This window comes from Nicotiana sylvestris, chromosome 4 (assembly GCF_000393655.2).
Source record: "Nicotiana sylvestris chromosome 4, ASM39365v2, whole genome shotgun sequence".
Classification (NCBI taxonomy): Eukaryota; Viridiplantae; Streptophyta; class Magnoliopsida; order Solanales; family Solanaceae; genus Nicotiana; species Nicotiana sylvestris.
The window spans coordinates 2,159,778-2,177,990 of record NC_091060.1 but is presented as its reverse complement, the minus strand read 5'-3'; the positions used below and the strand labels follow the sequence as shown (position 1 = coordinate 2,177,990).

The following is an 18,213-nucleotide window of genomic DNA, read 5'->3' as shown; positions in this document are numbered from 1 at the left end:
TTGCTTTTTCATATCTAAAAGGATCAATACTACTTATTATTCTTTGTATTTCTTGTGATCCAAAATTATTCAACCATTAAAATCTTATACGTGTCAGTTCAATTCTTGTTATTTTCTTTTCTGAGCAAAAATAATTCACTACTATTAGTCTACTAAAGCTTATACTTGGTGAAATTTATTTCGATTCTTACTATTTTCTCTTCTCATCTTGTTTATGTTCTTTTTGTCGTAAAAAATTAACCTAAAAAGAAAAAATCACCCCCACCAAACCTAAAAACACCTTTTTTATTTTTTTTATTTTTTTTATTTTTTTTGCTTTTTGCCCTTTTCTTGGTTTGTACTAAAACCTTGGCTTTTGATCATTAGCTAAACTACATGCCCACAAAAATCTCTTTTTTAGTAGCCAAAATACCTCAAAAAACATTTCTTGTTTTCTTGAGACTTGATATCATTTTGGAGTTGTAGTAGAAAACAAGCTTATTACTATATTCTTGGTTCTTCATTATTGCATGAAATTTCCTTTTTCAATACCTACAAATCTATAGAAAATTTCAATTTTGTCCATTTTTTTGGTTAATACAATGAGACAACAACAACAACCTTTTGGTGCTCTTTCAAGAACAAGTAGCTGCAAAAATTCCAAGAAAATAATTCCTTCCACTTATCCAAGATCAACTTCTATAAACCATGATTTAAATGAGAGTTTTTCAGATAAATCTCTTGTTCCAAAAAATGGAAGTTCCACGTCATCAACAAATATTAATCCAATAACCAAATCAAGAATTGGAGTTTCAGCTCTAATTAAGTCACTAATCAGTATTATCTCATTTCCTACTATATTTCCTGCATGCAAGTGGCTTAATCTCCCGACCCAATTTTCCATTACGCCGTCTCTTGGCCGGAAACTCACCGGAACACTATTTGGTCACCGGAGAGGACACGTCACCTTCGCCGTTCAAGACGATCCGAAATCAGAACCAGTACTTTTAATCGAGCTCGCAATTTCAACTTCGTCTTTGGTGAAGGAAATGTCATCTGGGCTCGTAAGGATAGCGTTAGAATGCGAGAAAATGGTGGCGCCTCCGCAGACGGCGGCGCGTGGGAGTGGAAACAGGCTGCGCGTGGAACTTTTTCAGGAGCCCGTGTGGACTATGTACTGTAATGGGAGGAAGTGTGGGCACGCGCTTTCACGCGCGTGTACAGATTCGGATTGGCACGTGCTTGGTACCGTGCAGAGCGTGTCCGTCGGTGCCGGAGTGATTCCGGTGGTGGACGACGGCCGGAAAATTAGTGCGACGGAAGGTGAGTTGTTATACATGAGAGCTAAATTTGAACGAGTTGTGGGGAGTCGTGACTCAGAAGCTTTTTATATGATGAATCCAGATGGTAATGGAGGTCCTGAACTCAGTATTTTTTTACTTAGAATATAAAAAAAAAAAAAAAAAAGAAATTAAGAGGAAAAAAAAAATATGGAAATTAAAGAACATAAAAAGGAAAAATTATAATTTGTGATGTTTTTGAGTACTTCATTTTGATTATAGTGTGTTTAATTAGGTATATGAAATGTTGTTTAGTGATTTTGTACGTTGTGTAACTTATCTTATATGTATATTGCATGGCCATATATGCATGCTTTTTATTTATTTATCCCTTTTAGTTTTTATGTATGTTGAATATAGATCTTCACTATCATAGCATCTAACTTACACACATTTTAATTAATTCATAGAATATTTACTACCTCTTTTTTAAGATATTCAATAAGTTTAACCATCAAAATTTAGGCAGATAAAAAGATCAGTTAGTAATATTTTTGTGACTTTATTGCGTAATTGCAGACTTCTATGTTTAAGAAAATGACTATTAGAATATGTTTTATACAAATTTGAAATTAAGGGTGTGTTTGGTATAACGGAAAATATTTTCCGTGAAAAATGTTTTCCAAGAAAATGTTTTCTTGAAAAACAAGTAGTAATCTTATTCAATTTTCGGTGTTTGGTATGCAAATTAAAAAAAATGACTTCTCAAAAGTATTCATAAGTAATTTAGATATAATAAATATGAAGCGATAAACTTTCAGACCAATAACCTTCCGAACCCACATTTTTCGTAAACTTTCGAACCGCTAAACTTTCGAAACTGCGGAACTTCAAACCCGTAAACTTTATAATTTCTAAACTTGTAAACTTTCAAAACATAAACCTCCGAACTTATAACTTTGGAACTTGTAAAATTTTGAACTTTTAAACCGATAAATAAAGAAACTAAAACTGAAAAATATATTAATCAAATATTTATTTTTGGGAGGGGGGTGGGGGCAGAAAAATGAAAAAACAGAAGGGTGAAATTACAAAAAAAAAAAAAAAAGTAAATTTTTTTTTGTGCCGGGGGTGGGGGGCAATTGGGGTAGGGCAGGTGTGAAGGTGGGTGATGTAGAAAAACGAAAAACAAAAATTTGAAATTACCAAAAAAAAATAAGGTAAAAAAATAGTCATCTTTTTGCGGGGGTGGGGTGGGTGGGGTGGGATGGGGTGGAGGGGTCGTAGGGTGGATAACAACGAAAAAACTGAAATTTGAAAAAAAAAAAAATTTTTTTGGAGAGAGGTGGTGGGGTGGAGAAGGTTGAGAAGGAGTTTTGGAAAATGTTTTCCTTTCTCTTGATAAGGAAAACATTTTCCTCCAATTGGAGGAATGAGTTCATTAGGAAAATATTTTTCAAAATATTTAAGCCAACCAAATAGGGGAAAATTGAAAAATATTCTTCGATCCTTCATACCAAACACACCCTAAGTTATATGAGGTGCATGAAGACATCTCTTCGTAGTATATATGAAACGACCATTCGTTGGGTGCAAAAGATATTTTGTGTTTACGTATGGTCGGTGGTTCAAACCGTAGAAGCTACTATTAATACTTACATTATTTATTGTCTAATTTGAGTAAATTATGTATGGCTATATATGTTTATACATTAAACCAAGAAAGGATACCAAAGAAAGTGCTAGCTTATATAGTTAGGTTCATGGTTGTGAAAAGAAATTATATATTATTATATTATTAATTATTAATTAATGGGAAAAATTTTGTGTTCAAGATCGATAGATGGTCCGTAAAGCAATTATTACATGTATCAAGTCGATATTTATACCAAACTAATTTTCTTATTGCTAATATTAAGTGCATGTAAGTGTTTATATCCAATCTTATGTTTCTTAATTCGTTTCTTTCCTAAAGTTATGTTAATTACAAAGGGATGGTATAGATGTGTAGAATAGAATTTGAATTAATCACTTAGAATGAACGGATTCTACTCAAAGTTGTGATAATTAAACAAATCTTTCTTCTCTAACCTAATGTTATAAGTGAAGAAAACGCATAAGATTTATCATTATACGTGGGGTTTATGCCTACTACAAGCCAAGAAAATGTATATACTTATGTAATGATTAATTGTGGCAACAAAAAAAAGTTACAAGTCGATTCTAATTAGCCCTTGAGCTTATGAAATATAGAGTTAGGTAATATATATGGCCAACAACATATTGACATATACATATATTACTACCTTGATCTTTGTAAATTTTAGTGGGCGAGGATACTCGATCCATGTGTTAATAGGAAATAATAATTTTACGTAGGGAAAATGACGAGGAACACACAAACTGATCGGGACATTACTATTATAAAAGAAATGATAATATACCTATATGGATTAAAATTCGACCGAGGAGATTTAGCACGAAGAAGGTAATTATCGTGAGAATTGTAACTTATCATAGGCAGTTCGGCCGAGGCCAATCGGATTTAGCACATGCTACCGAGGAGATTTAGCACGGGTTTTGTGATTTTTGTCGGATTTTGAGACTTGTGTTCGGGAGCCGGGTTTGAGCCGCAATTTCGGATTTTGGTTATAATTTGGCATTTTTCTTGTGGAATTGATTCCTTTAGCCTATATTGGTCGTATTGTATTGCTTGTGATTAGATTCGGGACGTTTGGAGGCAGATTTGAGAGGCAAAGGCATTGCGGAGTATAATTTTGTTTGGTTTGAAGTAAGTAACGCTTCCAAACTTGGTTCTGAGGCTTCAAAACCCCGAACTATGTGTTATGTGATTAGTATTGAGGTGACACACATGCCAAGTGACGGGCGTGCACCGTGAGATTTTTGACCTGGGTGATTCCATGGCACGATTTAATGACTATATCCTGTTGATATCCATGTTTTCATTATGTGATAAGGTAATTGAGCTGTAAATCATGCTAGATATGATGTTTAGGCTTTATGTCGGTACTGTTGGGGACCCTTAGTGGTCGTTTCTTGCTGTTACCTCATTATTTTTATTAATATTCTGTACTCAGTCATGTTCATGCACTTTTATATCATATCTCAGTCTCAGTTATTTATTGATTCATCATATCATTATTCCGGGTTTGTTTTCATGATATTGTAAGCATGTGGGTGAGACTGGAGAGGTTTATGACTGAGTAAGGTCGAGAGCCTGGTTATGAGTGACAGTTATGGGATAGGGCTGCACGCCGCAATAATTATATTGATGATTATGATAGCGCTTGGGCTGTAGGAGCCCCTCCAGAGTCTGTAACACACCCCGGTGAGCGCGGATGATATTATTGAGGGATGGATTTCCCTGGACATGGATTTGTCCGAAGTACTTGATACCTGGAGATGGATTTCTCCACATGGTTGGATTGCCCTTTTTCCTCGGTACTGGGTGACTTACAGTCAGTGTTGTATATGTTTCGGGATGGATTTTCCTGAGTCAGATGACCATATACAGTACCGAGTGGTTGAGCACTTGAGAGTCAGGGAACCCTGCCGAGTCCGCCACAAGGTGCTTCGTCCACACATAAAAATAGCTTTCCCAGAAGTGGCGATTAGCCTTATCTTCCATCTTCACCACCAAACCCTTGGTTCTTCGATGATGCATGTGGATCATCGTGCCCCGAAGAAATTGAGGGGCAAAAATATGAAGCATGTGCCCTAAAGTAACCCCTCAACCGGCGAGCTCTGCGTACTTGATGAACATGAGGAAGAGCTTGTATGCATATGGTGATAGCTGAGCCGGCCACACTTCGTAGAAGCGGCAGAAGTCTATCACTAGAGAGGGAAGAGGAAGCGTATATCCGTTAACGAAAGGATACGCATAAAATGCACAGTACCCTGGGCGGTGCAAATATACAATATCCGTCCCCGACGTCCGCACCATTTTGATGTGATTTGGATTTCCCCACTTAGCCTTGAGTGCCGTAATCGCCACTTCATCCATAGTGGAAGGGACGGGTTCCGGTTCATCTCCGGCAAGGTTGTTAAAGTTAGTCCATAATTTCCCCGGACGGGATAGTATCTTAGCCATTGTCGGAAATCCCTCATCTCTCGTCACCTCCACTCCCTCTCCAAGAAGAGATACGTCATTTTCCGGCATCGGAGCTTCGACAAATCTGTCAATCTAGGAAGAAGTACCAGCCGTTTGTCTAACTTGATCGAAATAAACAAGAGTGATAAAGGAAAAGAGAGGATGGTCACGTCAAATTCTGACGAAAGCAGAAGTATGAAATACTGAAGAAGGTGGAAATTTGCAAAATTCCTTAGGTAAATCGAAAAGCGTAACAATTGAATGGTGGGTTCCCCTATTTATAGGTACACAAATGGCCTGAGCGGGAAACCCGAGAGTCGTTAATCAAAAAGATGAACGGGCACAGGAAATGATACGGTACCTAGGAAACGTACGTCATAATGACACATAACGGACATTCATGGTACCCTGAATCGACGTGACGATCCATCTCCAAACTGACATAACGGTCCAGTAAAGTCCTTAAAGCGTCACGTCGCCGTCTCTCCATATGGACCCCGTCCTCGCATAATGATCAGATTTCTCCCCTTGAATCCACAGGGTTCGCCCATTGAGCTCGCCAAAAGACGAACCCAATAGGTGGAGGAACTAACTGTAAGGGTCAAAATCTAACCATAAGATGGTTGAGTAACTATAAGGGGTCGACCAAGCCGTAGTCGTGCCCACGAGGCGTGATAGCAAAGAGCACCTCGGTCATTGCCGGGGTCAAGCCGTCAGAAAACTTACATCGCAAAACAAGTGTAATGTTCGGGCAAGTAATGAAGGATACAGTCATAAGAAAGTACACTGGTCAAAGACCATTGGATAAAAGGGAAAATTATTAATATATATAGGGGATGAGCATGGATCTGGAGGGAGGGAGGATGGAGAGCCATCGTTATGGAATCAGCAAAGGGGGATTTCTTAATCGTCAACAGTTTCCTCTCCCCTCCTTATGTGCTTTTACGATTATGATGCAAATCTGTCATAGATGTAAGCTTATCATTTACATTTGATGTACGATAATCATCTTAAGAAATATTACACGTTCTTGTTCTTCTTCGATTTTTATACTCAATATGTTTGGATCTATAGTTAATTATATTTGGCTAAGATTTACTTTCTATATCTCTGATTAATTTTGTTTAACAAAAGGGTTTTAACCCTTTTGTCAAAAAGTGTTAAACCCTTTTGTTTAACTACTTATTCATAGATATAGAAGGTAAATCTTAGCCAAACATAATTAACTCTAGATCCAAACATATCGAGTATAAAAATCAAAGAAGAACAAGAACGTGTAATATTTCTTAAGATGATTATCATACATCAAATGTACATAATAAGCTTACATCTATGACAGATTTGCATCATAATCGTAAAAGCACAGAAGGAGAGGAGAGGAAACTGTTGACGATTAAGAGATCCCCCTTTGTTGATTCCATAATGATGGCTCTCCATCCTCTCTCCCTCCAGATCTGGGCTCAGCCCCTATATATATATTAACAATTTTCCCTTTTATTCACTGGTCTTTGACCGACGTACTTTCTTATGACTGTATCCTTCATTACTTGCCCGAACATTACATTTGTTCTGCGATGTAAGTTTTTTGACGGCTTGAACCCAGCAATGGCCGAGGTGCTCTTTGCTATCACACCTCATGGGCACGACTACGGCTTGGTCGACCCCTTATCGTTACTCAACCATCTTATGGTTAGATTTTGACCCATAGAGTTAGTTCCTCCACCTATTGGGTTCGTCTTTTGGCGAGCTCAATGGGTGAACCCTGTGGATTCAAGGGGAGAAATCTGATCATTATGCGAGGACGGGGTCCATATAGAGAGACGACGACGTGACGCTTTAAGGACTTTACTGGACCGTTATGTCAGTTTGGAGATGGATCGTCACGTCGATTCAGGGTACCATGAATGTCCGTTATGTGTCATTATGACGTACGTTTCCTAGGTACCGTATCATTTCCTGTGCCCGTTCAGCTTTTTGTACTTAGATGAATAATTAATGATCATATGTCTTCTTCGAATAAAAATAATAGTGGAATTAGAACGAGATAATAAATGATACAAATATTTTGAATCAAATATATTTAGCTAAAGTAACTAATGAAAATCAATTATTATACGTCTTAATACTTCTTTTTAAATCCGTAAATTATAAAATCGATTTCATCAATATTTATCAGCCAAGTCAAAGGGATCAATTGATGTCACAATCCTCTATCTATTTAATTACCTAACAACAACAACGATCCAGTATAATTCCACAAGTGGGGTCTGGGGAGGGTAATATCTACGCAGACCTTACCCCTACCCCGAAGGATAGAGAGACTGTTTCTAGGAGACCCTTGGCTCAAAAAAGCAATAGGAGATGATATATTAGTACCATAAAAATGCGTAATAAAAATAACAACAATAACAACAACAATATATAAGAGATATGAAATATGAAATACAGGATACAAAATACGAAATAAGAAATAGATGGATATTTAATTACCTAACGTGATAGATAAAAATTAATTAGTATCCGTTGTAACACTTAGTTTTATCCAAATCCTTGATTTACTTATAATATCAATTTCGTTAATATTTTATCAACTAATTTTTGATCAGTCAAGTCAAAAAAACATTTTGTCACAAATATTTTTGGAAATAAAAAACATGTCCCAAACACAAATCTATGCTAAAAATGGAAAAAAAATTCCTTTTCACTTTTTGATTGATGGAAACTTTTGAAATCTCTATATTAACTATATATGTGAAAAAGAAGATCCCAATATCTTAAATCAAAGAAGTTAGTTTCTCAATGAACTCCAATCATCGGCTATGATTATCCCACGTAGCAATAATTAACGGTCTAGATCAAAGACCCCACCAATTTGAATTCAAATTTGGTAACGTTACATTACCGGAACCTTAGGTTCGGATCCAAACCTAAACATACGTAAATTATATTATAAATTTTTACTAACTTTAATCTTCCACATTTCTCTTAGCTCCAAAAAAAGCAATAATTCTAACTTTAATTTCCAAAAAAATTCACTCTCATTTCTACTTAAATTGTGATAATTCGTGGGGTACCTTTGTTTTTTTTACATTCAGAGAGAGAGAGAGAGAGAGAGAGAGAGATTCTTGAAAAAGTAAGTATATTATTCAGTTATAGTAGAAATGTTGTAGCTACTGTATACTCTGAATTTTTGTTTAGTAATTTTTCTTTTATAATTTTTTTGGAATTATATCCATTTGGGTCTGAAGGTTTTTAGAAGTCATACTACTCATTAGGTAAATTTTTCTTGAATTTTTGTAAAGCTCAAAAATCTGAAGGGTTCCTATATTTTAATCTTCTTTGTTATGTATAATCTTAATTTTCTTGATTTTTTATGTAATTGTTTGTAGACAGATTCTTGTGATTATGTTCATTTGGACTAAAGGGTTTTAGAATTGATATATTTTTATGGGTAAAATGATTTCCTTCAAATGTGTCAAAAAATGTTTTACATTTAAGGCGTTTGAATGATACGTTCAAAAAATGTGTTTAACCATTTTTTTTTTTTTTTGGTTTTTTCTGGATGATAGAGTTAAAAGGTTAGATCTTTAATGGAGGATTCAAGAAGAGGAAGGGGACATGAATACAACTTGGCTTGGAGGAAAGCTGAAGAAGCAGGTTTCATTTATTCACTATCCATATAAAGAACTTCTAGCACTTTTAATTTTATTATTATTATATTATTATTATTATTATTATTGTTATTGTTATTGTTATTATTATTATTATTATTATTATTATTATTATTATTATTATTATTGTTGTTGTTGTTGTTATTATTTTGTATAATATTGGCATGGGATGAGCTTATATGTAGTAACATGGTTAGTGAAGATTCATATAGCTAGAGGCGAAGCTACACTCTTGTAAGAGTGGTCAATTGACCACCCTTCGTCGAAAATTATACTATATATATAGGTAAATATTGATCAATCTTTTTTTTACTTCTTCTAAGTTTGAACACCCTTGGAGAAATTTCTGACTTCACCACTGCATATAGCCGACCCTGACTTGTTTGGGATAGAGGCATAGTAGTAGTTGTTGTTGTTGTATTATATTAACTATCCATAGTGCTCATTGTTTGATTGAGGTAGTACTATGACTCAAGAAAAATGGATTATAAGTACTGTAAAGAGGTTTAATTTTGTGTATTATTTTCCCTTCTGGGGTAAATGAAGTTCATGTGGGGTTTTCGTTGTATATATGTAGCTTTGAGGCGATATCAAGCGACCCACTGGTTAGAATGTTTCGTTGGACCATTAGGTATATCAAGCCAGCCTTCTGAGAGAGAGTTTGTTTCTTGCTTGAGAAATGGTTTGGTTCTTTGCAATTTAATTAACAAAGTTCGACCAGGATCAGTTCCAAAGGTACATTACTATCTAGTATGCGAAAAAAGCAGCTCATTATGCAACATTTGTTATTCGTTCGTTGTTGTTTTTTATGCTGTGCTACTTGTTTTTAGGTTGTAGAAAACCACATGCCTTCGCATTCAATCATGTGGGATTCTCAGCCATTACCAGCTTATCAATATTTTGAGAACATTAGGAACTTTTTGGTAGCTGTGGAAGATTTAAAGCTACCAGCATTTGAGGCATCGGTATTCGAAAGGGTAAAATTATAGCTAATTTCGTCTTCTTTTTAAGCTTTATAATGAAATGGAGGCCGGAAAGAGATACCAATTTCTCAATTCATTCTGTGCATTCTTAGGATAATATAGAGGCAGGTTCATTGACAAAGGTTGTGGATTGCATTTTGGAACTTAAAGCATATCATGAGTGGAAGCAAATGACCGGAGGCGTCGGATGTTATAAACCTCTAAGGTCTCCTCTCTTGACCCCTTCGAGGGGAAGGATTCAAGCACGACAACCTATGACGATTAATTCTGATAGTTGCAGGCGATTGGAAATGTCTGCTGCCTGTCCAAAACAATCAGCAGCAGAGGATGAAATTCAGAAAATCGAAGGTCTTTAACTTCTTTGCATTCTTTTATGTCTGCATGCAAAGAAAAAAAACATTTTCATGTTAAAGAATATCACTGCATATTTAACTATTGCAACAGCGTTGCAACTTCTGTTGAGTTTCTGCCAAATTTACTATTCTTGAGAGAGGATTTTGAGTTAGAAGTGCAATTAACTTTTTGAGCTATTAGTCTTGAAATACTTTATAAGACATATTAACCACACTTTTATAAGACTGATGAACAAACTTATTTTTTATTCTTATTTTGCAGTTAGTTTCCACTTTCTTTTAACATAGAAAATTCATGTTTATTCTGGTTTATTTAACTGGTTTTAGGCATAATTGTCAAGGCTCTAGCTGAAAGAATGGTGGACATGAAGGAAAACATGGGCAATAACTTCTTTGCTTCTTTTCGCAATGGGAATGTGGTATGCGTCATCCTAACTATTTGCTGCTTTTCTTAGAGTCAATGATCACTGATATATTTGATGATTTTCTTTCTCCAAAACAGAACCAAGTTGACTTGTTCAGCAGGATCTTGTCTAGTTGCTTTGAGGAACAACCTCGAAACAAGTTGCCGAAGGTAATTGGGCTTTGCTCGACATGAGTATTTACCTTGTTTTTGTTACATCTCCTCCAAAAAAACTTTTATCCTACATCATCTCTATTTTCCACATGCAGCTAATGGGAATATGTACCTATTGGACTAGTAAGATGAAAAATGACATATTTTCGTACATAGGTTCTTTTTTTTTTTTTGAAACATATCTTGAGCTACCCTCCCCAGACCCCACGGTATGTGATAGTACTGGGTATGTTATTGTTGTTGTTGTTGTATCTTAAGCAGTGGCGAAGCCAGGAATTTATTCAAGGGTGTTCAAACTTGAAAGAAATTAAAAATATTCTCCCAGAAAGAGTGTTCAATATATGTTATATACCTCTAAAATTTAATATTTTATCTATATGCGCAGTGTAATTTTCCGACGAAGGGTGGTCAGTTGACCACCCTTTATAACATGTAGCTTCGCCTATGATCTTGAGCTAGACTTCATATTGCATAACATTTCTTCCCAGAATATGCTTGGCACTTTCACTAAGTCTATTGTTCTTTAGAGATAAAGAGAAAGAAAAAGAGGTTGTTTATTTGACTATTGCGTTCAACCATATGTTAACAACTCATGTATTAGCTTGAAACAGTTCCCTCCTATTTTCCATGAGAATCTCTCGTGCTACACAATTGGCTCGGCAGAATCTGTAACTTCATATTTTGAAAGTAAACCTTTAAGAAAAGGCTGGACTATAGTGAGCTTACCTACAAAAGATGCATGAAACATAAGTAGAATATTACTTGGAATAATTCTTAATTGTTATTGTTGCATTGCATGACCTCTCTACCTCAAGGTAGGGGTAAGGTCTGCATACACACTACCCTCTCCTGACCCCACTTGTGGGATTATACTGGATTTGTTGTTGTTGTTGTTGTTGGTGGTGTATTGTTGCACTGCTAAATTGATCAGTAAACTAATGTCAAATCTGGATATCATTTTCCTTCTGGCTTGTCATTTTTTATACACTATCTATTTAAGTGATCTTGAGATAATATAGCTTATATTCCTCCACTTGCAGTTGAAATCGGATCCTTTAAAAGAGATGAGCTGCTCAGAAGACAACTCCACATGCATACCTCTCCAAAATTTATCTAATCTTAGAAACCGCGAGGTAAGCTTAGTTCAGTTTTAAGCATTTTCCCCCATTTGTGAACCTGAAGCATTCAATTTGTCGATCTTGCAATTATCAGAGTACTTGTTAAGAATCTGAGTCTTTTATTTTTGAGTATGATGAGAAGAAATGTCAATCAAGTCATGGCCTATAGGAAAGAATTTTTGTCTACCTTGCTATTATCAAACTACATGCATGTTTAACTTTTTTACACAAGAATCAAAAAAATTTACTATTGTAGCATCTGGAAACTGTTTGAGAGAACAAAAGTCAATCTGAATTTAGTGTCAGTATCTACAGTTCCAATCTAGTTAGAATCTGTAATTTCCATTTAGTGTTAAGGTCAAATGATGAAATAAACAGGACCTTGCACATAGAATTTAAATATGTCAATGTCTATGCACATGGTTTAGATAGCGTCGTAGTTCACCTTCTGGTCTTCAGTGTTGCAGAGCTTGCATAAAGAAGGGCACTTGCAACCACTGGACTCTAGTTACAATGCAAGAAAAGGAACTTTCGGTAAGTCATTTTTGAACTAAATAAAAGTTACTGTACTAACTATTTGCTTCAGTTTAAGGCTCCTATAGTAATTTCTCCTAGTAAGAATGTTAAAAAGAATGTTTCACTTGGTTTCGTCCTTGAGTATCAATGGCCACACATGTTTCCCTCTGATCAGCATTGAAAAGAGTCGATCTCTTAAGATACTGAAGTAACATATATGATTTTACACCTCTTCCCACGAGTTTCAGAAAAATATGTCAGATATCGTGGTCCTTATGAATATCTGATTTCTAAATACATAAAATGGCTGTGGATGGTGTAAGAGACGAACAAAGTCAAGCATGAATTGTGAAGGCCTTTAGGTACTTCATGATCTCCAAAAACTAATGTCAGTCGGTAATCAATGGGACTCCCCTCATCTCCAAAATCTAACTTCAGTTGGGAAACAATGTGACTCCCCCTCAAACACTTTTTATGCTAGCATAGGTAGCTAGATGACCTAAACAGAACAATGTCTCGTGCAGTAGAGTCAAATAAATGTTGATGATGGTGAACCATAAAGTGTTTTAATCTGTCGAAGACTGTGATGTGAGAGTACTTAATAGTACCTTGGTTGTCAAAGAACTTATCCAATATTAGTGAAGTAAGTGAATTAGGTGTTCAGATATTTCATTTCTATTCTTGTTTAGCTTAAGCATGAGTGGTCTGCAAGCAAGTTAGCTGTGATGCTTTGATTTGCACAAGATTCTTTCCGGTTCAACACTTGGCTTATTTGCTAAATACCTTCTTGTTTGCTCATGAATAACTAATATTTTAAGCTGGCAGAATCTTAAGGTCCTGTTATCAAGCACGAAAAGAGAATTTGAAGATCTGCAGTCTCAGCTACAAAGTGATCTGAAGCAACTTGGTAAGGTCACATTTCACATATCTATATCAACAATTGTTCCTATAATTTTAAAGCTAAATTGAGGTTTGATTTAACATGGTTTCAGGTGATCAAGTACTCGAGATGTCTAATGCTGCTCTTGGATATCACAAGGTTCTGAAAGAAAACAGAACTTTGCATAACATGGTTCAGGACCTAAAAGGTATTTCAACAATGATATCATCGATAAATGTACTAATGGCTTAATAACTTTTTATCCCTCTTTTTATGATGGGAGAAAAGTCTGTCAAAGAATATAAAGTGAAAGTGAAAGTCTGAATTGTTATTCCTGTAAGTACCTGTTAGAGTCAAGTTTTATTATACAAAAGCTCTCTAATCTTGCTGTATTAATCTATTCTTTAGGGAATATTCGAGTTTACTGCAGAATAAGGCCTGCCTTCAGTGCAGAAGCGAAAACTGCCGTAGATTTTATTGGAGAAGATGGTTCTTTGGTTGTAATTGACCCACTAAAATCCTGGAAAGATGGGAGGAAAATTTTCCAGTTCAACCGTGTTTTCGGTCCAACTGCCACTCAGGGTAATGGATATTACTACAGTAGTACAGTTGAAGATACATCTTCCATTTTCTTTTTCTAATATTTTTTTTCATGTAACACTGCTTAATTTTACAGAGGATGTATTTCGAGACACAAAACCGCTTGTAAGATCTGTGATGGATGGTTATAATGTGTGCATATTTGCTTATGGTCAAACTGGATCAGGGAAAACATATACTATGGTGAGAGCCTTTAGATAAATAAATTCCATGTATTCCTGTGAATTGCAATGCTGTTAGCTACTTTTATCATCTCTATCGTTGAACCTGCACTAGATGCATATTTGATACTTCTCTCTTTGCAGTCTGGCCCTGGAGGTGGATCATCAAATGAATTCGGAATCAACCAATTGGCTCTGAATGATCTATTCCTACTGTCTGATGAAAGGAAGGACATCATGAATTATAAGATCCACGTTCAAATGGTCGAGATATACAATGAGCAAATTCATGATCTTCTTGCAAAGGATGCTTCACTTACCAAATATCCTTTCATTGATTATTCCCTATTTCATCAGTTAAATTTGAGATGAATCAAAGCGGGGAAGTTAAATAAATGCGTCCTTAACTGTTCATACTTTAGAGATTAGAATCTGCATGAGTGGCAATGGTTTGCCTCTGCCTGATGCTAGCATGCATCCAGTGAATTGTGCTGCAGATGTTATAAACCTGATGAAACTTGGTGACTTGAACCGTGCTGTTGGCTGTACTGCCATGAACAACCGCAGTAGCCGTTCACACAGGTGAGGCTAACTAAAGAGCATTCAAGTTATTTCTATTCCCTTGCCATTGAGACAGTCTAAAAATATGTTAAGTTTAATATATGTTCACATGAAATTCTTGCAGTGTGCTGACTGTACATGTGCATGGTGAAGATACATCTGGAAACATAATACACAGTTGCCTCCATTTGGTTGATCTTGCTGGCAGTGAACGAGTTGACAAGTCAGAAGTTACTGGAGACGGCCTCAAAGAGGCACAACATATAAATAAATCTCTCTCTTGCTTGGGTGATGTGATCACAGCATTGGCACAGAAGAATTCTCACATCCCTTATAGAAACAGCAAACTCACATTACTCTTGCAGAACTCTTTAGGTTTGTACAATAGATTATTCAATTAGCTCAAGATTTCGCGCTCCAGATATAGCAACTCACATCACTGATATAGACAAGATTTAGTCAATTATGAATTTAGGCTTTGAAACATCATGTAGGAATGTTATTGAGTTCTGCAATTACGACCATTTATAGATTTACTAATGCTTTTTATGGTGTCTTTCAGGTGGACAAGCAAAAACGTTGATGTTTGCTCATGTTAGTCCTGAAGGGGATTCCTTTGGAGAAACAGTCAGTACTCTGAAGTTTGCACAGAGGGTTTCGAGTGTAGAACTTGGTGCAGCTCGTTTAAATAAAGAGAGCACCGAAGTTTTAGAACTCAAAGCTGAGGTAAAACACGTTCATTTTCATGATATTATATGGTTATAAGCATACAGTGGCTTAAAAGATGGGTTATAAGACAAAATAAACAAAAATTTCTTGGGCTTAGAGTGTTGGATTATCATTCATTACCTGTCAACTGCTCCAATTACTGTAGATTGAGACCCTCAAAAAGGCGTTGGCTAACAAGGAAACACAAACTCCGCAAATTAACAAACCAAAGGAAGCAGCAAGAACACCTTTCCAGAAGCCTAAAGCAATAGCTGAGAGACCCACTCCACGAGCTCGAAGATTAAGCATAGAGAATTGCACCACCATGAGGGTAGAAAAGGCCAACGCTGATGATGAAACGGGATCCAAAACCCCAGCTGTGAAAACTCGTTCGAGAAGATTAAGTTTAGAAAGGCCAAGATTAGCCAGTAAGAACCTTGAACAGATCAAATCATTAGAAACCACAAGCAAGCGAGATGATAAGCCAGAAGTTGTGTGCTTACAGAAATCTAGCGAGCTTCAAGAGGGAGATGATATCACAAAATTTTATGATCAAGTCGGTAGCATGGAGGCTCCTCACAGTCCAACTTCTGCTTTTAAACGCCAGCAGCCTCCTCGAAGCCCAACTGCTGGTTTTAAAATTCAGCAGGCTCCTCCGAGTCCAACTTCTGCCTATAAAAGACAGCAGCCTCCTCGAAGTCCAATTTCTGGTTTCAAAAGTCAGCAGGCTCCTCGGAGTCCAACTTCTGCTTTTAAAAGCCAGCAGCCTCCTCGAAGTCCAACTTCTGGTTTCAAAAGTAAGCAGGCTCCTAGAAGTCCAACTTCTGCCTATAAAATCCAGCAGCCTCCTCGGAGTCCAACTTCTGTTTTTAAGAGCTGCAATGCACCTAGGAGTCCAACAAGTGCTGCCATTAAAAACCAGGGGGTGAAAACAACAGATAACAGGACAAGGATTCCTTCTCTTCAACTACCCAAAACACCCGAGCCACTGATAACCTCTATAGATGAGATCAAGGGAGGAATTCGAAGTGAGCTTACAATTTCATCCGAATTCCAGACACCTACTTTGATTAGCAGCACTCATGGAAAGGGATCTCAAATACGAAGATCACTTCGCACTATTGGGAAACTGATAAATGGCTCCGACAGAAAGTAAGTGATCCATTCCCTGATCGCATTTTAGTTGTTTTTATGCATTTAATCAATTCGTATGAGCATAGGAAGCTGTAGCTTTCAGGAAGTTCAACAGTGTGATTTTTGTTGCCTGAGAATTGTGTTTATTGACTTGTGAAAACTTACAGGAACCAACAGAAAAGGACTGAAGCAGCACCAGTATCACCTTTCAATTGCCAAAATGAGGTGAAGTCACCAATCGCTTCTAATGCACGGACACTAAGAAGACAATCCCTAACTGGCATTCCACCACCAACCATGTCGAGGAGATCTTCACTTGGAGGAGGGACCTTGCCTGATTCTTGTAAGTAAAATGAACACTATATCTCAGTTAACAAACTATAATGACCAAATGTAGTATTTACAGAACCGTTGTTCATTTTATAGGTGCAAACGAAAGCAGAAATTCCAAGACTCCTCCATCACACGCTTCAGCCAAGTCGAGGTGGCTATAAGGAACACTAAGTAGTTAACATCAAGGAGTTAGCTGTAGGGATCAAAAAGTAGGTTTTTGGCTTTGGTACACTGAATACTGAATGCTTGACTTCGAGCTAGGACAAACATTGATGACACGGTTATGCTGCAGATACTCGCTGCAAGTTTAGATGTAGTAAGGCTGTTAACATTGACATTTCTGTACAGACTACTGAGGCAGAAATTAGGAACTGGGGGGGGGGGGGGCACAAAGACGCAAAATCTTCATTTTTCGAACCATGAATAACCTTATAGAAGCACATTGTTGTACACCAATCAAAAACCTAACATTTCAATGAAAGTTCTTCTCATCAATGCCTGCTTTAGATGTATACAAGTACAAAAAAATTTCCTTTACTACAAGTTTGCATGACCATCTGGTTCTGCATTGGCTTGTGATGAAAAACAACGTTTAGCAAGACATAGAAACTGCAATAGAGCATGTCTAAAAGCTCAAACTTTTTAGCAAAACCTAAATGCTAGTTAAGAATAAAGATTACCTTTAAAAAGGTATTTATTATGGTTCATTCTTTGGATTGATTAATATACAGTTATGTCTCGAAAGATCAACAATATTCTTAAATCAATGCAGACTTTAGCGAAAGATAGGACACAATGGAAGAATAAAATACATATCAACAATATTCTTAAATTAATGCAGACTTTAGCGAAAGATAGGACACAATGGAAGAATAAAATACATATAGGCAATACCAATTAGTTGGGAATTTGTTTGTCATGTTAATACGTTTACTTTAGATTCTATACTTTCTAGAAGTCTTTTAATCCTATGTTTATGCCAGTTAGAAACATAGAGAATTTCTAGTACTTAACATGGCCGTGAAAATTCATATAGCTAATCCCAACATATTCGAGACTGAAACGTAGTTATTGTTGCCGTTAAATACAGATTTAGACATTATTTGGTTGCGAGACTTGTTCAAGAACAAGTGAAGGGAGGTATATGCAATGTAAATTAAAGGGGCTATTGATATAATTTTGAGGAACCAATCTTTTGAGGGAATCTTGAGCAGAATGCCAACCTTCACGCACACACACCCCAACCCT

At 36.4% G+C, this 18,213-nt stretch overlaps 2 protein-coding genes across 2 annotated transcripts; both read left to right on the top strand.

Annotated features, from left to right (window-relative positions):
• Window positions 1-286: 286 nt before the first annotated feature.
• Window positions 287-1,674, top strand: LOC104211312 (protein MIZU-KUSSEI 1-like). Its single transcript, XM_009760354.2, has one exon. It carries the CDS (start codon window positions 582-584, stop codon window positions 1,428-1,430), a length of 849 nt encoding a protein of 282 aa, XP_009758656.1. The 5' UTR covers window positions 287-581; the 3' UTR covers window positions 1,431-1,674.
• Window positions 1,675-8,377: 6,703 nt separating this feature from the next.
• Window positions 8,378-17,336, top strand: LOC104211311 (kinesin-like protein KIN-14L). The gene is made up of 20 exons (XM_009760351.2): window positions 8,378-8,503; window positions 8,940-9,027; window positions 9,619-9,776; window positions 9,872-10,018; window positions 10,117-10,372; window positions 10,705-10,796; window positions 10,880-10,951; window positions 11,995-12,087; window positions 12,532-12,606; window positions 13,414-13,495; window positions 13,581-13,676; window positions 13,877-14,050; window positions 14,145-14,251; window positions 14,374-14,552; window positions 14,647-14,811; window positions 14,915-15,165; window positions 15,353-15,516; window positions 15,665-16,650; window positions 16,800-16,975; window positions 17,059-17,336. Exons 2-20 carry the CDS (start codon window positions 8,961-8,963, stop codon window positions 17,124-17,126), a joined length of 3,408 nt encoding a protein of 1,135 aa, XP_009758653.1. The 5' UTR covers window positions 8,378-8,503; window positions 8,940-8,960; the 3' UTR covers window positions 17,127-17,336.
• Window positions 17,337-18,213: the final 877 nt, after the last annotated feature.